This window comes from Calidris pugnax, unplaced genomic scaffold (genome assembly GCF_001431845.1).
Source record: "Calidris pugnax isolate Ruff unplaced genomic scaffold, ASM143184v1 scaffold21, whole genome shotgun sequence".
Classification (NCBI taxonomy): Eukaryota; Metazoa; Chordata; class Aves; order Charadriiformes; family Scolopacidae; genus Calidris; species Calidris pugnax.
The window spans coordinates 2,611,648-2,632,219 of NW_015090770.1; the positions used below are offsets into that span (position 1 = coordinate 2,611,648).

General features: G+C 41.0%; 1 protein-coding gene across 14 annotated transcripts in view; it reads right to left on the reverse strand.

The window, feature by feature from the left end:
- Positions 1-20,572, reverse strand: part of KALRN (kalirin, RhoGEF kinase) — a 546,132-nt gene that overhangs the window by 212,579 nt on the left and 312,981 nt on the right. For all 14 annotated transcript variants that reach the window (XM_014939313.1, XM_014939255.1, XM_014939245.1 and 11 more), the window contains exons 12-13: positions 15,769-15,938; positions 9,731-9,905 (exon numbers count right to left, since the gene is read on the reverse strand). In XM_014939313.1, the coding sequence (XP_014794799.1) occupies positions 9,731-9,905; positions 15,769-15,938 (345 nt within the window). The remainder of the gene's footprint in view (positions 1-9,730; positions 9,906-15,768; positions 15,939-20,572) is intronic.

Consider the following 20,572-nt stretch of genomic DNA (forward strand, 5'->3'; position numbering starts at 1 on the left):
CTGAGATTCAGTGGTTCTACAAAACTGCCTGGGTAAACCTCTCTGCTGTAGTACTGTTTCTCTCAGTAACTTTTCCACTTGGCTGTGGAAGGGACATTGAGCAGTAGTGGTTATAGCACTAAACCTACAATAATCTCCATTTGAGTGCAGGGAAATGGCTGTTCCTGACTGTACTGCCTTTTGCCCCTTAGGCATGAGTGTCCAAGACAAGTCTCTAGCAGAGAGGCATCATCATTCAAGAGAGGGATTGCCTCTCAGGCAACCAGCGCTCCTCGTGCTCGTGTTGGCAGCCAGCTTTCACCAGGATCACCTAAATATTTACCTGTCTTATTAGCCATTGCAAGGCTCTGAAGGGTTTATGCTCCCTTATCCACACTCCTCAGTTCAAATCAGTGGTTCAGTTAAAGACAAAAGGACAGTACAGCCAGTCAGGACATGAGCTGATAAACTCCTTGGGATGCGAGGCCAGTCCAGGGGGCCCCATCTCATACTGCCAGGACCGGGAAGAGGGGCTAAGACTGCATCTGAGTGGCTCAGATGGCACCTGAGTCAGACAGGTCTTAAAGGACTAGTTAGCCCAGTAGCAGGTCTAACAGGGCCAGAAGCACAGCCACCAACGGAGGGGAGAAGGAAGGAAGAGGGGAATTGCCTCCAAGTAGGGGCTGATGAAGGAGTGAAAATCACCCCATGTGTTGGGTTAGGGGAAGAAAGGAAGGACAGCGAGAGGGAGAACATCACCAAATTTGTCAGGCGAAGGGTGTACAGGAAGGTTGGGTACATTGCTCTGAGTAACCAAGACAAACAGATGGCTAGAAAGGAGTCTAAAGCACACGAAGGCAAAGAAGCAACAGCAGAGCTGTGATAATAACCCAAGTTTCCCAAATCCCAATCTGGTGCCCTATCCTAGAGACCATGCTGCTTTACATATCTCATTAAGACATTTCCTTTTCTGTCTGTACAGCCAATGCCACAAAATCTCAGCATTTTCTGTACTTCAAACTCAACCATTTGGCAATGGTCCTAGAGTCCGAATTTGAGTCCATAACTGGTTTGAGTTCGGGACAGGGGAAATGATTTGTTTTTCTTCAGGAAGAAGATGTAATCATGCAGCTCTGTTAACTACAGATGTATATTTTTCAAGTCTAAAAAAAGACTTTGCTTTCACAGACTGGTCAAGCATTGACATCTATGGTGAAACTTGGACTGCATCAGATAAAAGTGTCCTATCCCTTAAGTAGCAAGAGCCAATTGCACTGAGCCTGTGTCAGGAATTGTCTCACAAATGAGGCACCCTCAGCCATGAACTAGTTTAATTCCCTTTTTGCCCAGAAGAATAGCTGATTAGAGTTCACTCTGCTCATCTGCTAGATTTTTGGTGGGAAGAACTGACTGCACTTTTGTTTATTCACTTTACTTCCCAGTGTTTGTGATTCTAAATAGACCTTAGCATCCCTCACACGCCCTGAGAGATGAGAAGCCCCACCACAAGAGAAGCCCTGAGCTGTGCTCTGTTCTGCTGTGGCACAAGAGAGAAATTGTACCAAAGCAGAAGAGTCATGAGAGCACTAACAGTGGCACTGCACAGGTCTACATTAGTAAGCATGAGGCTTATCCCCAGGTGCTCTCGCTGTCCCAAGGAAAGCTGCACATATGCCTCATTGTCAGTCACATTCCAGCTGACTCCTTGGAAGAAGCCATTGCAGGTCATATAAGATTGGTGGCCAAAACCAACTCCCTGATACTAAAGAAAGGTCAAGTGACCCCAGAGAGAAAGACACAACAAAGCTATTGACTGACAATAAGACTAAAAAGCACATTTCTTCATTCTTTGCCTGAAACAGGTGATCCTGCTGCCATGATAAGGGGAGGGGAACTAATGCTGGTAGTGAGCCCAACCTAGTATTAAATGAGATACCTGACATATCCTTATCAGAGCAGTGGAGGCAGCCCAAGAGTTAACTTCAGCACATGAGCAAATACTGAGTTCGTGCTGAGCTCCATCCTTCTATCACAAGGCTATAACAGATATACATACTGTCAGCCAGGTCTGTTTTTCATGCAGACACAGTGACCACAGTCTAGACCACATACTCTTTAGGCAGGAATCCTCTTAAAGCAGCAACTTAATATACCCAAACTCCCACTGCTGCAATAGTGCTGCATTTGCTGCTTCCTGGATTTGTCATTTTGCAACACCAGCAGGTAACATGACCAAAGGGAGAGAGACATGTTCATCTTCAATCCTGGAGAATGAGGAGAGGTATAGAGAAGAGGTACGAAGATGAAAAGTAATAGAAGTAATAACAGCAACAGCAGCAGTCCAGCCATCTCATGCCTACCTTGTGAATTAGGCCAAAGACCCTTCACAAGCTGCAGCAGCTGCTGTACATCTGCAATAGTTTAATATCTAAATCCTAAGTATCTTTTTTTTTTATGCGGCTGAGATTTTCTACAAAATGGTGCTGCTGAGCCTTGAAAGCTGCTTGTTTGGCCTTAATTCAGTGTTTGACACCTAAAGATGTCTTGTTTAATGCCAACCAGAAATTTTTGTTTGCCAATTGAAGGAGGTGGAGAGGGGAAATGAGGAATCAAGCAAAAGAAAATAAATGGTATATGGCGAATGAATCACGTAGGTGCTGATATTTTGAAGTATAGGCTGAGGAAGGGCATGTGAGGAGGAGGGAAAGAAAGTTCTATCCTGGGAGTAGAAACTATCAACACAAAGAGAGTAGGCTCACGAGAGGGATATGAAAAAGAGTAAAGATGCTTGGAAGAACAAACAAATGTAGGAGGCAGGTTGCAAGAGAAATGATGGTGCAAGTAGGAGAAGGAGCAAAGGTGAGAAGAGTGGGTAGAGCAAGGGGATAAGGAAGGACAGGAAGAACAGTCACACAGGCACAGAGCAGATCTGTACCCAGCTCAGAGCCAAGAAAAGGGAATATCTACCTCCTTTCAACAGAAAAAATGGTGGCAGCCATACAGCTGGGATGAAAAGAGAATGAGGATGGATGAGATGAGATGTCAGATATGATCCATGAAGGAATCAAAAACGGTAATTATGACTCCAGGATACTGAATGAGCGTCTGCAAATGCAGAAAGAAAGGGGTTATAGCGGAGTAGGGGAGACCAGGTCCCTGAGGCACATACTACAGACTGGGCACCAGGGATGCCAGGGGCAACAGCACTCGACTCTGCTTCAGTGTTCAGAGCAGGTGGAAGAGCAGAGGACTGGATGTGACAGTATAAGTGGATCTACGAGCAGACTAATGCTGAAGGTATATGGTAGAGGAGATGTAGGTAGGACAGGGGGAATGAAACTGTCACTTCTACAGATCATATGAGCAGAAAGTTTGCCGTTCCTTCTTCTCAGGCCTCGGTTTGGGCTCACACTGTGCAGTGTGACAATACTGTCACTCATTTTTTTTGACAACAGACAGAGATGCCACACTGGCTTAGTGGAGACCTGGGCCACTGGAGTGTGAAAAGCCTATCACAGTGATGATTCTGCTCTGGTGCTTTTGGCTCCTGAATCCCAAAAACATCAAGAGAAACAGTGGAATTCAGCTCCAAAAGACAAGGTGCCCAGGACAGCTTAAAGCTTGCCTTTCCTTAAATTGAAGTGATGTGCAGTTTGAAAACTAGGTATATATGGAATGAAAAACAAAAGCTCACTAAGCATGAGAAATTATATGATTCCAGTTTAAGAACAGAAGAGGCTGATTTTTTTCTTACGGTTCCATTTCTTTCAAATGTATCTCAAGATCTCTGTAACTCTTATTTCTAACAAAGCAGCTCACATTTGAGTGTCAGTTATAAGTCAGTGAGGGGCTAAAAAACATCTTGCACCTCCACAAAGGCAGATAATTCACTTGAAAGATTCTGCTAGTGTTGTAAACCTGGAATGGGAAACTCAAGTGAGTTGCAAATAACAGCAAAGTAAACTACTGTGAAAGCTGGCTCCTGTTCCCCTCTAAACTCGTGCTCAGGGATGGATACTAACAGCCAGAAGAGCCAGCTCATAAAAATCCAGGCTTAAAAACTTAATTAGCAGGTGAAATGGAGCCAAAGAGATTGAATAGTGGAAAATTACATATCCAGCAGGTGAAGATTCTGGTGATCATGGGGCTTTTTGAAAGATAACAAACAGCACACAAGATCAAATTTGTATTGTACAGTGGGAATCCCCACAACCCCTTCCAGGACTACGTCTTGGCCTAGGAACCACATTGCTCTAAAACTAGAGTGCAGAGGCTCTGTCTAGCATTGCACAGATCCATATGCACTGCAGGAAACAAAATGACACACACAAGGGAAGCTGGGCAGCTCTGGGAAAGGGAGAGGGAAGTTTCTTTGGAGGTAACCAACAACTGTTGCCAGACAGGTATTGGCTGAGATCATTATTGTCTCAGTCACAGAGTTTTACTGAGGCCTACAGAGTGAATTTAATCATCTCTCTACAGAAGATATAAAGAAAAAATATGCAGAAAGACTCTAGATGGTAGCAATTTTGTCAGTGGTTGCAACTCAGTGCATTTTACTATTCATTTTTTATGTATTTACTCAGCATTTTACTGTATATTAGCATTCAGTCAAATAATGGCTCATAAGCCTTCAAATGACTATTGCTGAAGCAAGGGACAAAGTATTCTTGACAGATTTTACTGAGGATATAACTATGGAATAAGACTGTGCTTCATATGTATAACATGCTCAGTGTGGTACCAGCCCTGACACGAATGTCTGCCAGCTCTCGGCCCTTGAGTCTTACACCCTATTCCCTCATAGTGGATCAGCTCCCACATTCCCATGGCATGAAATCTCCCGAGTTACTTGGTTGGCTGCAGGAACTCAGTTGAAGTCTGTATCATATAGAAAGACCAACCATATAATCCTACTGATCCCATCTTGCCTTGAAATGCGCAATGACTTGGTAAAGGAATAAAACGTATCAGGCACCAGAGTTAGACACATTTCCTAAATAAAGAATGGGTTGTCATTTTATGGTTTTAAAACCTGAGGCAGAGTAGCCTCCCACAGGGATACCCAGGCTCTCTCATGTTTCTGTTATGTCTGTTTCCAGGTGTTGTCATAGTTTGGATTTCATAATTTACCCCAAAAACCCAGAGTGTAAATATCAGTCAATATAATGAGATTAAGGCAAGAAAGAACAGGCAGCACATGCCATGTGCCTGTGGGTTCATACCCAAATTTGTATCTGCCAAACCTGCCTTGACTCAAGTACAACACAAAAGCTGCTTTTGTGAGGCTTCAAAGTCCTTAAAAGTCCTAAATGAAGGCAGCTGGTCTGCCCTGCCAAAGAAACAGGCAGGTGGCTTCTCTTTACATAAAATACTTTTCCTGAAGACAAAATGCAACAATAGTTGGCAGATTTCACTGAAGTACAAGAAAAGGTCCAATGATGACTAAATAGATGGAAGTAAGTGTTGCTCGTGCAGTAATCATTAATTCTGAAGTTAGTCTGGACTCCAAACCTCTGTCAAGAAGAGAAGATTATGGAAAAGCTCAAAAACCAGGAGGGCTACAAAGTAGATGGGTACAGTGCAAGTTTAGAAAAGAATGCCAAAGCAGAATGTTATGTGACCTACGGCATGGATTTTTAATATCTGGGCAGAATGGTAAAAGCAAAGAAGTCTCCAAAGAAAAATGAAAGCCCAAAACTTTCTAAATAAAACTAAAGGTGAATCACTCAATTGCCATTTTTGAGTTTGAAAAATTCCTAATACTTTCAGTTTGCATTATTAATTAGAAAGGAGAGAGAGTAGTAGGGAAAATTAACAGAAACAAAAATGTTTGGTGCCAAAACTGGATTGAAAGAGACAACACGAGATGTAACTATTCTCTGAGACTGAGCTCTTCAAAATGTTTGGTGCCAAAACTGGATCGAAAGAGACAACATGAGATGTAACTATTCTCTGAGACTGAGCTCTCACGTGCAGCCTTCCCTAAAGCTGTTGGAAGCAGTTGGGCTCCCACAGCTGCATCCCTCTGGCTTTGACGAGAGAGATGCAAGTTTCTCCTCTCACCAGAGTTCCCAGGAAAGGGTCCTCATCATAAGGGATTCCCTGAAGCAAAAGAACCTGAGAACCAAGGGTGAGAACACTGACCTGAGGGGGAAAAATGTGAAACTCAATGCTTGACAAGACAGAAGAAGTGAAGAGGACAAAGGTGTTCAAGTTTGGGAGGTGGAAAGCCCACTTTTTGCAGTTTGCATGACTGTGGGAAGCAGAGACTAACACGGCTGCAGCAGGTAGAGGGGTGTAACTGGGGATGTGATCAATATGGCACTGCTCTTTGGACAGATGGAAGGGGGCTTATCTATACTAGAAGAGGAGAAATTCATTTGACAATCATACTGGTACACATTATTTCACTATTCTTAATCTATGCAGGATCTAGGCTATTATGGAAAATTAAAACCTAAATACATTTACAGTCATAGCTCAAGCTTCTTGTCTTTAGTAGAAAGAATACTTAATTTCCTGTTTTGAATTTCATCATCTTTTTTCCTTTAAAACCTTGGAATAGTCAGCAATTAGAAATACTACATACTTTTTAATTATGGTGATGAAAAAAATCTTTTTGCTTCTCAACAATGGCATGAGATAATTTTTTAAATTTTGATAACAGTTTCCTGGTGACTTGGAATCTTTATTATATTGCTGAGGCAACTGACTGCAATCTACTTTCTAAGGATCATTATTGTGTCAATTTGAGCCGATTCAGCTGTTGTTCGAGACGCATAGCATACATGTGCTATTTAATATTTCATTTCAAATTGCCCTTCCTTTTATTATCTATCAAGCTGGTTTTCTTGTTTAAGCACTAAATGTACTTATAAAACTTAAGATACTGACCTGGATATATTTTTCATTGTGTGTTCAGTTATAAGTTAAATGTGATAATTATTCTAAAATAAAAGTATTTTTCAGAAAGAGAGCTTTCTAAATAAAGTCATCTGCCCAGAGACTCCCTATGAAACGTGTTCTCATATTTCCTTGTAATATTAATCTTGCAAAGGGAATTCAGATGTTGTTATGATAAAAAATAGCAAATGTACAGTGACAACTAAGTGGTGATTTTCTTTAAAATCCATTCTAGCTAATCTGGTTTTAGAATACTCTGAAGCACATTTCCAATTTTAAATATCTTAATGTATCACAACCACTCCAAATGTGTCTGTGAATAAACAGAAGTAGGATTCCTGCAGAAACAGAGAGGAATCCACATAGTATTTCCGTCTCCAGCACCACGTATGGAGGGGACTAGGATAAGTCACATCATCTCCTGTGCCTCAGCTGCCCCATCAGTAAAGCAATCCATGGTGGTAATGGCCTTTAAGATCTTTGACTGAAAGGCTATGTACAAAGAAAAAGAATTTGAAAACAGTCTATTTTTCTTTTTTTTAGGTCTTCCTTAAATCGGCAAAAGAGATCTTTGATTGAAAGACTATGTACAAAGAAAAAGAAGTTGAAAACAGTCTATTTTTTTTTTTAGGTCTTCCTTAAATCGGCAAAATTCCAGGTTCAGACCTAGAATTTGCAGTGAAACAGGCTGAGATCTTAATGAGCGATTTACACGGGCTCACCATATCCTGCCTACAGAGACATTTGTGTGTTCCAGAAGCACACACTGTTCTTCATTTTTTTTGCTTTCATTTTTGAAAACACAGGTGCCATTTATAGGTATGTACAAGTATATGCATTCACACCACATTTATATCTTTACAGTAAAAGTCTCAATTATTCAACATTTGCCACACCATTGAATCAGAATATCTTCTATTTAAATACAGGAGATACTACAGTTACTGCAGGCTCCTGAATTTTGAAGATCGTGTTCTTAAGGCAAAGTATGTTATCTGACATGAAATACATACATTTATACACACATACTCACAAAGAATACTGTCTCTCAATATCAAGGAGACTGTATATAACTCGTAAGTAAAATGAAACTATTCTAATTTACATCAATAACAAGCCCTGTAGAGCAGACGACAGTACAATAACTACCTATGCAGTCACAACAGGAAAGCTCAGTACAAAGAATACTGTCTCCCGATATCAAGGAGGCTGTATATAACTGGTAAGTAAAATTAAACTATTCTAATTTACATCAATAACAAGCCCTGTAGAGCAGACGACAGTACAATAACTACCTATGCAGTCACAACAGGAAAGCTCAGACACCTAAAAACTTCTGTTTGCAGCCTTTTATTCCACTTTAATTCATCATGCCATGTCTTAACGGAAACACTTACAAAGCATTCTAAGGCTCCCATTAATTACCAGTACCCACCTTGACTGTTTGCAGCCTTTTATTCCACTTTAATTCATCATGCCATGTCTTAAAAGAAACACTTACAAAGCATTCTAAGGCTCCCATTAATTACCAGTACCCACCTTGAGACTACCTACAGATTTACAAACCATACCTTCAGGAATATATCGTCATAAAACACTTAAAGGTGCTTCATGAACAGGACAAGCAGCAGTGGGATGCAGTAGGAGGAACACACCTCAGAAGGGACGTAAGAGCTGACACGTGACTTTCAGGGATTTTGTGTACAGGTTAATTTACATGTTGTTCTTTTTGCATCGTTTCCTAGCAGAACTACAGCACGTAATTAATGAGATTGAGTGGAGTCTCTTTAAAGTTTTCCTGTCCAAGAATACCTCAATTATTACTGTTTTGATGAGCTTTCCACCCAGTGCTTTTGATTTCAAAATAGAAGTACAAAACAAAACTGAAAGACCTTTTTTGCACGAGGACATAAAAACATACTTTAACATACCCCCTCCCCCCTTCTTTTTCACTTTCCTTTTTAAATGAATCCACTGTGACTCGTCATAAAACACTTAAAGGTGCTTCATGAACAGGACAAGCAGCAGTGGGATGCAGTAGGAGGAACACACCTCAGAAGGGACGTAAGAGCTGACACGTGACTTTCAGGGATTTTGTGTACAGGTTAATTTACATGTTGTTCTTTTTGCATCGTTTCCTAGCAGAACTACAGCACGTAATTAATGAGATTGAGTGGAGTCTCTTTAAAGTTTTCCTGTCCAAGAATACCTCAATTATTACTGTTTTGATGAGCTTTCCACCCAGTGCTTTTGATTTCAAAATAGAAGTACAAAACAAAACTGAAAGACCTTTTTTGCACGAGGACATAAAAACATACTTTAACATACCCCCTCCCCCCTTCTTTTTCACTTTCCTTTTTAAATGAATCCACTGTGATGCTTAAAAAGCACATCTTTTAAATATCCTTTCCTTTCATGCATAACATGCAAACCACCCCTCGGTGGTTTGAAGCCAAACATGTATTTGTTTGCTTGCATCTATGTTTGTATCTGAGGAGACAAACCTCACTAATAAGCAATACAGAACTTTCAAATCCCTAAGTGACTAGTGTCAGTGAAGAGTTATAACAGGGGCATCGTATAAAGCTTCTCTGCAAAGCAGGCAGATTGTCAGCGCAGGGAGTTAAGCAGAGATGAATCTATTTCGGTGCATTCTAGCAGTATATCCTAAAGCATATTTTTAGCTTCAACATGCCAAATTTAAAACCTGGTTGTAACTCTCTCTCTTGTTCACCGGACAGCTGAGCACCATCAAACAGCTCCAGGTGTATCCTAACAGAGTATGTTTACATCTGCTCCCTCTCCCCCTGCTCTACCTTTCTCGGGTCACACGGCCAGCTCTTACCTCAATGGTGTACTGTTCAAAGATCCGCAGCTGAAGGAAAATGTCTAGCTTAATCTTCCTCTCATGGAAGAGCTCTTCCATCTGTACCTGGGCCTCGTCGAGCTGCTGAAGGACAGACTCAATGTGGCTGATGGAACTATTGTGCGGAGTCTTATTGTTGGAAACGGCGGAGTCCCTGTAGCAAGGCAGAGAGCATGGTTAAAGCTGAGCTTTAAGGCAGGCAAAAGGGCAAGAACTACACATTTGTGATTGTGGGTGCTGCTGAGAAGCAAACCCAAGCACAAAGGGCTGAGGGAAGGTGTGTGCACACCCATCTCTTCTACTCGCTGAAATCCTGCAGCTCCTAAGCTTGACTCAAAGTTTGAACAAGAGGATCATCCTTTCTTCTGTCGTGACACTGTGAACTTACGCCCTTGGGAGGGAAGGAGAATGACACGTCAATCTCGATGTCTGCCTTGAGGAAACTGGCTGGCAATGCCCTTTAATCCTACAAAGTCACCTACATTCACACCAAATTCAGAGATGCTATTTAGCCACCTGGACCTTCACAAGTTAATTTTGTGCATTTTCTTTATTACTTACAGACTAATTGAATCAGAATTGCCAGCATTTTAAACCAAGGGGTCAGGACGCCTTGATTTCCTCTGGATTACGTACAACAGCAATAGATGCAGAATACAGCACAAAAAACTCCACTGAAAGACAGCACCTTTCAAATACTGTGAGATGGACTCTGGCTTGTCTTTTCACTATCTCATGTCATCATTTCACTCTCTCATGAAATGAGACATGCCTGTGAGAGGTCAGACACTGCTCCATCTACACCTTCCACATACAGGCAGCAGAGGACCAAGGGGAAGTTTGCTGCACCTGAAAGAAGTCTTAGCATGGAGAGAGGACAGTCCTGAGAGTTTCTGTTCAATTTATGCTCAGATGTATATATTAATAGGTTCACCTACAGCTTGTAACACCTTCAGTAATTTTTTTTCAGTGACTGTTTATGGATAAAGAGCCTTTGCAGACATAAAGAGCTGAAATCTATCCTCAAATGTGCCACAAAAGGTCCCCCAACTTTAACAAGAATCAAAAAGGAAATTCTGAAGCCATAATTTAATCTTGGCTTTGGTACTTCAGCTAAACCAAGATTTAGACGCAACCGTTTTCTCTGTCCATCTTGCCCAAAGGCATGTGAGAGCAGCTGCATTATTTGGCATACTTAAACCAAGCCAACTGAAAACCCTATCAAGCACACTGTTGGAAAGACCTGTGCACTGGCAGGATAACAGGACAGAGTGGGTAAGCCAACAGGTCTTACCATCAATATTTCCTATGCATCATAAGTTCTGCCTTGGAGAAGAAGGGGGCACAACTACAAATCCAACAGCACATACTGGCCTATTGCTGCACCAACAAACCCCCACACATGCAGTGAACTGGCTGACAATATTGGAAGACAAGTGACACATCAGGTAATGCTGCCTGGTCACTACACTGTCCCACAGAGACCAAACATGGCTGGGAGCCGTTCTTCTGGCTAGCTAACCCTGGCTGCTGAGTAGAGGTGCCCATGGAGTCTCCCCACTGGGGAAGAGTGCTAGTGTGTTCCCAATTTTTAATTTTTTATTTCCCTTTTCTGGGTTGAATTTTCAGTCCATAAACATCTAGCAAAACATTTGTAGTTTTCTACAGATCTTGACTGAAATGCTTGTGCTTTGCTCTTTGCAAATTATCATCACGTAGGGTCAGATCAAAACAACGTACAGTCAACTTAAATGTTAATTGAACACTGTCAGTGAGCATAATTGAAGAAAAAAAAAAAAGTACAATCTTTTAGAGATGCCTTTAACTGAAACTACGTGCTGAAACATGGAGTCATTTAGGTATGTTTAAAACGCACCTTTGAGGTTCTAAGGCAACAAAACACACATTATTCTGTTTTTATTATGTTTCTTGAAGGAACAGAGAAAGCATTTGCCTAAATATATGAAGACTAAGAATAAAATTAAAAATAGAGAATACTATTAACTTCATAGGAGTTTGCTTTTTGGATGTATTTCACCTCTTCTTCCGCAAATACTTTATGTTTGATACACTGAACTTCAGATGCTCCAGCATTAGTCTGAAGAAAGTACTACCAGCTTCCTTTGCTGATATGGGAATATTACACCAATATTACTCTCTCCAGATGATATGGTTTCTGCCCCACTCTGTCCATCCTACATTTTCTTGGTGACCACAAGGTCTCCTTCTGCCTTCATGTTCAAGCTGTACAAAAGAAGGATGAATGAAGATAACAAGGTGAGATTCTGGAAGTACAGCTTAATCTGAGGCCACATTCAACCAAGTTCTGTTTCCTTCAGTCAGCACCTGTCTTCTATAAAAGAACGTGAAATATATCTTCATTCTAATGCAGGATTATTACTATTCATATATTATCTAAATGACTCAATGAATTATTCAAGACTGGTGTTGAATAATCTCTCATGGGATCTAAAAGCACACTTGGTTTTAGAAATTCTTTTCCATTAAACATTTCACTCTTCAAATCAAGCCACACTTGCATTTCAGTGGCTGATGCAATACAAAAAATTAAGTGTTATAATCTGGTACTTTTCAGTCTCCTCAGAAAAGGCCTTGACAATCCCTATACAGTCTGGTTTGGGAAAGATCTCCTCCCAGAAAAATAAGCTTCTGGGATTGGATGCTTCTGCCACAAGATTTCTTGCTCAGTCTGGTGATGAGAAATTCTGGGAAAGAATTCACAAAAGATCCTTGGTATTCTCTGAAAGGTTATGCATCAGAGTTATAAAATGCAGGGAAATTACTGAAAAAAGTGCCAGATAAACTTCGGGGAACATAAAACTGGACTTAGTGCATTGCTGTTGAGTTTGTTCAGAATGAATGCTGAGCTCCTGAAACCAGTTCCAGTGCCTTAACTGGGAGAGAGCTTAGTGAAACACACCCGTTATCAAAAGCTCATATGCTGAACTACAGTAAAGAAAGAAAGATACGTAACTCTTTGCTTTCTTTAAGCTAACATTCCTGCTCTTTCACATCTCACTGGAGCAAGTCATTGTTTTGCCTTTCACAGATGTACAGAAATCTTGCCCCCAGCAGCACTCCTGGAAACGCAGTTTAAAAAGATTGCTTCATGTAGATTGCTGAGAACGATGATCACCTCAGTAAAACATTGATAAGGAAGAGTGGAAAAAGTGTTCCCATTGCTAACCGTGGCATGCACAGTGTTGCTAGCCAGGCCTGGTTTATTCCTGACAGTTATGGTCTCCTGATGCAGACTCACTGAAGGCCCTGAAGACCTTCTGTGAAGAGCAGTCCCAAGCATCATATTTAACTAGCTCAGGCAGCTGAGCTTTCCTAAGCAATCCAGAGGAGACACAGAGTGCTATTATACAAATCATCTTCTCTAAACCAGTATCTGTTCTCTCAGGGATAGGCACAAGAAACATAAAATTTTTCAAAGCCCCATTAATTTTATTGGTTTTAACCTGTGCTATGACATGCTTGATAAAAGCAGCGTATTTCATTCTCTGCACTTTTGTATTGTTTGCAATCTTCAGCTGTTCTTCATGGCAGGTACAAGGTGATCCACACCGTGAAATGCAACGCCGTGTTAAGGAAAGATTGCAGCAATTCTAATTTTTCCTCCTTTCCTTTATCTGTGCATTCTTTACTTTTGCCAGCAGCCACAAAAGCTGTTAGAGGGGGCACACACAGGAGTGGTTTCATGCTTTTCTTACACAGTTCTGCTTCACTTTTTGACAGAGTCCAGGACCACATGGCAGGCTTTGCAGTTAGTCACAGTGCTCAAAACCAACACTTGGATCAGGGAGCGCCTTGACAGGTCAGCTCTGCAAATCTTTGTGTGGATTCAGGGCTTCTGTCCTTCAGACAACCGTTCCCTCTGCCTTTGGCCTTAACTTTATCAGAAGTGGGGGGATCACTTTGCACACATACGCTCACCCTGTTCCACCTTGCTCACTGCCCAGAATACAAGCCAGACCCCAAAAACATTTATTTGTTAAATATAGCTGCCACAAACCTCGTCTTGGCTTTTCACAAATGTTTAGGCATGAGAAAAATTCCAAAAGAGTTATCAAACCTGAGGCCACTCTTACTTTTCAAAGACTGAAACTAAGAATTGACTAGGTTTACATGAAAAAAAGCTGAAGTCCCACGTGACATCTCCCAGTTCACCTCTTCTCCTACATGAACTTGAAGCCTTTCTCCAAAAACCGCTATTTATACTGATACTACACTGACTCCTCAGCTCCAAATAGCACCCTGGCCACTCTCCAGCCCTGCATGCAGCTTTTGTACTGACTCAGGTACAGGCAAAAAGCCTTCAGGCCACTACCACAGCCTGCACCAGGACTCTTTCATCACACATGCTTTCTGCAAGCCCACAAACCACCCCACACTCCACCTGATGGGCGTACACAGGGTCCCTTTCAGGCTCTTCTCCGTGGGTGTTCACTCTGAGGTGATGTTATGTCAATAGGTGGGACGAACAACAATAGGTCCGGAATTTCACTGCCGTTTCTGTGAACTCATAGAAATACCCCAAATTTTTCAAAAAGTTTCTTTGCATAAAGGGAAACTGCCATGCAGACCCTTGACCTGTTATGGCCAGCTACACATACATTCTTATTTAAACCCTCCTTCTTCTGGCAGCTCACTTACAAAACACAGCACGTTTCCTTCTTACTTATCAGCAAAGATGAATGGATGGGTGGACCCCAGCTATGTCTACTCCTGATCCTTCCTTTCCAACTCTGGTTTCAACAAGTGGTACCACAGCTCAGGTCCTTCGCTCTCCCCCTGTGCTGCAGGCAAGCCACATACAGCAAGACTAAGCATTTACACAGGTGATCCTGTATGAAAGAGACTCCACATCCAGGGTAACAGGAAAAAAACATAGAGGAAAGCCCAGCGCATGGCTGTAGTAGAAGATTTAGGGACTCCAGGAGGGCTCTTAAGGGCAAAGCTCCATCAGGGAGATTATTATCTACTCTGTTCTAGAGAACCTCAGGCTTTTCCTATCATGGCTCATAATTTCCTGCGCTTCTTTTGTGAGAACTGAAGGCATCAGATTAGGAAAGCTCAAGGTGGGGAGGATGACATAACGCTCTGGGACAGTCTCAGTGAAATGCATAGGACCTGGCAGATGTGCATATTATATATGTATACAGAACATACACACTATGCACATGTAGATAAGGGCAATCTGTAACAATGAAAAGATCTAGAGGGTAAGTGATGTATTGGTCTTGGTTTTGAGCTCAATAACATCACCAGAAGGCAGGAAAACTCCACTGCTGTCAACAAAGTTAAAGCCACAGAAAACCACTGTGAGAGGAATCTCACAACTCCAAGTTTTGTGCAAGCTTGCTGTACTCTCTGCAAACATTTGTTCTACTACACTTACAGGGAAAGCAAAAAACCCCCAAGTTCTTGGAGCCAGTCTCTTCATGTATTTTACATCAGGTAAAATGAGCCGTTTTAATACATAATGCTAGCAGAACTGGCAGTGTAAGACCCTCTTCGACAGTATGAATAAACCTCACACAGACAAAGATAAATAGAAGGGTACTGCATGCAAAATGAAAGAGTGAAAATTGTTAGACACGTGTATATTTTATTAAGAGGAATACACTTCTACAATGGGAATAACCATATAAATCATGAGGCCTCAGCTCAGAACCATTTAACAATCTTCTATAAATACCACCTGAAAATATTCACCTGAAACACATTTGTTTCAATTCATTTCACTATGCCTATAAATAATCTCTCTGTCAAACAGGAACCCATGCTGATCCACAGACTACTCTAATCAGTCCACACAAATCACTCCTTGCAATTTTAACAACATACTCAGAGAATTTGAAAAATCATAAATAAGCAAAGAATTAATAAACTCCCCCAATTAATCCTAATTTACAGCTCCCTATTTATGCATACCTAAACCACAGCATACATCAGACTTCTCAACACCTGTCCTCCAGGTGGATGCTTACCTGAGCTGTTGGATTAGATCTTCCCCTTCTTTAATAACATTGAGGGTAGCATCCAAGGTGGCTGTTTGTTGCTGCTGAAACTGCTTGATAAGCTCCTGAACCGCATCCACAGAGTCAGCACAGACATCCTCTAAGAGCTCCTTCTGCAGATCTTCCATCCATGTCCACAGCTGGGAAGGAGGGGAGGGAAATATAAATCAGTGAGGAATTGAGATTTAACCCTTTTGCTCTCTAATTCCAGATCAGTAAGCATTAACTAGGGCTGCATGTTTCACAGGAAAACTGACCTAAAGTTTCTAAAAACAAAAAGATACATCAGTTATTGATGTAAAATAAATATAATATCAGGTATTTTTTTCTCAAAATTAATTTGCATTTCAGTTTATTATATATCAGTAACTAATTATTCTGATTAACTCTTTACACAAGTAACAAATTACAATACCCTACAGCTGTGATAACCTAACCCTTTCAGGAGCTGCATGCTATTAATCTCACATGCAGCTGAAGCCTGTTGCAGAGCTGAGATCTAAAATCTTTGGTATGCATGTATGGTACTGACTGTAGTCTAACTGTACCCACTCAGCTATGCCTTCCCGGGCAGAAGGTTTTGTGGAGGGTTTTTTGGTTTGGGGGATTTTTGTTGGTTTGTTTTCCAAAATGCACTTCAGACTCTGCTTTTTGCCTTTTTGGAAAATCCGAACATAAGAGGCAGCAATATCACCAATCAAACCCATGCAGATCCATTAATTTTAAATAGTCTTGACTACCAATCCCCAAACAACAACAAATCATTTGAGTAAGAGCTTAGATGAGAATTTCCAGCCAGCTGTTCATCAGAGATCTGGACCGTGGCAGGCAAACCCCAGCAGCCTCTCGTTGGCTGCAAAGGCTTAAAGCGAGCGGAGGTTTCCCCTTTAAGCTCGCTCGGGAAAGTGAGTGTAAAATTGCACCAACCGAGCTGGCAATCTGCCAGCAAATCCTAATGACTCCACCAGAGAGACAGATTTTCTGTGCCATGCCTGCCCCATTAACCCACATTCTGCTGGTATATTCTGCAAGGTAGCAGGGAAAGTACAGGAGTGGGAAACGACACGTTGCGCCGCTGCGCTGGGGAGCTGCGCTTCTGCCTGCTGGTCCCAGGAGCTGCAAAGCAGTTTGTCAGGAAGGGAGCTAGAGGTACACAAGAAGCAGACGACAGACGTCGTGTGGAGGTGGCAAAAGAGCTGGTAAAAACGTTTCTGTTGAGAACAAGGCGCACTGGATCCCCATCCTACAGCATCGCTTCTGAGCGTGTGAATTCTGCACGTCCATGGAAAATGAGAGGAGGAGAGGGGTGTCTTAAGAACCAGAGCTTCTCACCATCAGGGTCCAAACCTAAGGGCAGTCATCCACTGTGACACTATACGCACACTACTGACTTCAAGGATATCACCCTGATATAAACCAAAATAATCAAAATTAGAACTTGTCCCAGTACTGCTCAAAATATCAGCAAAGGGAGAGCGCAGCTGCCTGTGCTCTGTCCCCACCTCTGCTATGGACTCCTTGCTTGACAGACTTATAAAAACAAGTTTTAAAACATATGCTTAATTTGAAGGCTTTTCAGTTATGTTTTCAGAGTCAGCTTTGGATATTTTGGGTAAACGCCTCTGTTTATTCATAAATAGCATAATCATAATGACCTACCCGACTACTGGCCTAAAAATGGAATGTCTTTGCTCAGGTTATTTACATATTTTCACATTCTCAGGAGAAAGGCATGATATAAAAAGGTAACCGTTAATAAAAGAAACAAATATAATTAAGTAATCAGGCTTATGAAGTAAATGAAAGAATGAAAATATATTTAAAGAATCAAATAGAGAGCTTTTTCGTTTGAGGCCTGAGATCCAGGTGCTGAACTTTGGAAAGCCACCATAAAGGAAAATGCATTAATGCCTTTATACATGAATTACATTCAGAACCTTCCTGGTTTTGATCTGAACCCTGCACCCACTCGCACAGTAGGGACAGCTGGACTGTAACAGACAAGGACCAGGTTGTTTGGGAATATTACTTTCTCTGCTTATCAGATCTTCAAGTAATAGAGCACTTTGTAAATATAGAAGAGAAAAATGGCGGTCCATATAAATCATCTGCTTCAAGCTGGGAAAGCCAGTAGTTTTTAATTTCTTGCTGTTCTTTGTCATATTTCATTTTTTCACTTAAGATAACAAAAAAAGCTCAGGGAATTTCCTTTAGAAAATGATAGTGAAATCAAGAATTGCTTCGTTGGTCAAAATCTGCTGTTTTCTTGAAATTACCATGTTCAGAAGGGCAGAGGAGAAAGTTTCTAATCCCCCACTGTGACTTCAGAGGAAAGTTCTGTTTTCAAAAGTGTCTCCAGAAGCCAAATTTAAGCAACAGCCAAAAAGATTTGGATGTTTGAGATCCTAAGTCACTTTTTGAGAATGCTTCTAAATCAAAGCAGTTTTGAAATACTTAAACATAAACTGTTCTGTACTCACCTGGAACTGACATACTCATTAATTTCAGAGAGCTCTCAAATATATTAACTCATATTAGCTTCAGATGTTTCCATTAATGACCTCTGATTGTAAGGATTTGCATAATAAAATCTATCAGAATCTAGGTCATCCTTGAATCAGAGGCCTTTAATCCTTTAGACTCCACCAATCCCTGGGAAATCCCAATACAAAGAATCAGTCAATATTAGTAAGATTAGTTCTTTCAGGAACAACTTATAAGAGGAACCTGATTCAAAAACCTCCTAGGTTGTGTGCTACTAACCAACTAACATCACCTGAAATAAATTACAAGCAAGCTCCACTCCTGAACAACACAGCAATGAAAAGGTGAACTCCAGGTCACTGCAACAACAGCCAGAAGAGCTGTTAATCATAAAATAGGAATCACATGTCCAATTCCAATGCAACTATTCAACTGATTTTAAAAAATTCTGACTCTTAAAGCTCCAAATCACCAGACACCTTGTGCATTTCCTAATTCATGCTGTAACCTTAGGCTAAGTGAAACACTTCAATTTTTCACCATTTCCTAATTCATGCTGTAACCTACTCCTAACCGGCTACCTAGCTTAGGCTAAGTGAAACACTTCAATTTTTCATGGAAATTTGACACATTGCATTGGATGACTTTTACCTCATATTTGTAGAAACTGACTTTCTTCTTTTATTCTTAGCATGAGCAAAATCTGTGAGCGCCTACCCCATTCACATACATGCTCCAAACTGCTGCTAATGTAGGATAATGATCCTGTACAGGGGGTGTATGTATTTGTATGTAGACATTTCAAATATTAACACTGTATTTCTGCATCCAGCTATCGTGGCTTTTACTAAACTTGCCAGTGATATGCACATTCAGAAAAGGAGATAATCTCTGCATTGCATTACTTGACATGTACTAAACCAAAGATACAGAATCTTGGAAAACAAAGAAATAACACAAATACAATTTTCGTGCTTTCTTCAAATTGACCTATGTTTTGATATGCTTAATTGGATATGGAAATACTAACGCATTAATGGTAAAACATGAATTAAGTGCATCAGAGAGATCCAGCCACAAATCTGACTCGTGCAAACTATGTCTAAAAATGTTATAGTTGTCAGCTACACAGAAGTCTAAGGCAAATATCTAGCCCTAAAACATCCATGCTGAAGGCCCATAGAGGCTCTATAATTGAGGCTTTGTTTATCAAGGTAACCATGGCTTTAAACAAGAGAAACAATTCTCTTCTGATTACTAGACCAGTGGAAAAGAATGACACCTCCCTCCCTTCTTTTGGGGGAGCATCTGGCACCTCTCATGCATTGTAACAACTTCTGTGTCTTTTTGGATATAAAACATAGGCAGTTTCCCTCCATCCAAGAAACAATACAGCTCTTTATTCCCATTCTTTATCCCTATTTCATCTGATGCAATACCCTTCATTTTACTCAAGTACTTAATGAGGCCACTTATTCGAGGTTTGAAGGACATCTGTGCCTGTTACCTAGAAATTAATGCTTCTGACTTAAAGCAAGGGACCACTTTAAACAAAATCTAAAACCTAAAGAGATTGCTAAGAAAATCTTGCCTGCGTGTTTGGAATAACTACTAAACACCCAGTGTTTATACACTGCTATTTGCAAACCAGAGATGAGTTTTAATCCACTCAAAGCCAGTTTAAAAACACTAAGTAATGACACCAGTGAAAAGCAAAGAACCAGCCACTTCAATCCATTAGAATTAGCATCATACAACATTTTTGATAGTTGTTCAAAACAAGGATGTTAATGGAAACAAGCAACTTCCCAGGGTATTTGTTCTACCCCTTTACTATGTCAGAGAAGTGTCACGTGTTGCAGAGCAAGTCCCAAAAGGATCCTCACGCCAACTCTGTAAAGGGAATATCCATCACAGCCATGAAGGCTAGAGCTGAATGCAGAATTCAGTGAAATACGGGGACCCTCTTTTCCTACCTGCTTTGCACTGCTTCTGCTCCATGAGTTGTAGCTTAAGTGCACAGAGAACTAAGCACAGGTTGAGAAAAAAAAACAAACACAGACAGAATTGCTCCAGAGAGAGATGTCCATCTATTTTCCTCTGCTACTACGCCAGGCTTATAGAAACCTATTCTGAGCCATAACACCTAGCTTTTTCATAATATGTAGAAGTCACATCGACCCCAAGTTCAGGTTAAGTTATGGTAGGTCTTCAGCCATTGCTTTCATTTAAGCACTTGTCAAGTGCTGTTGTGAATCTGGCCTCATTGTGCAGCCTTTAGGATATTGCC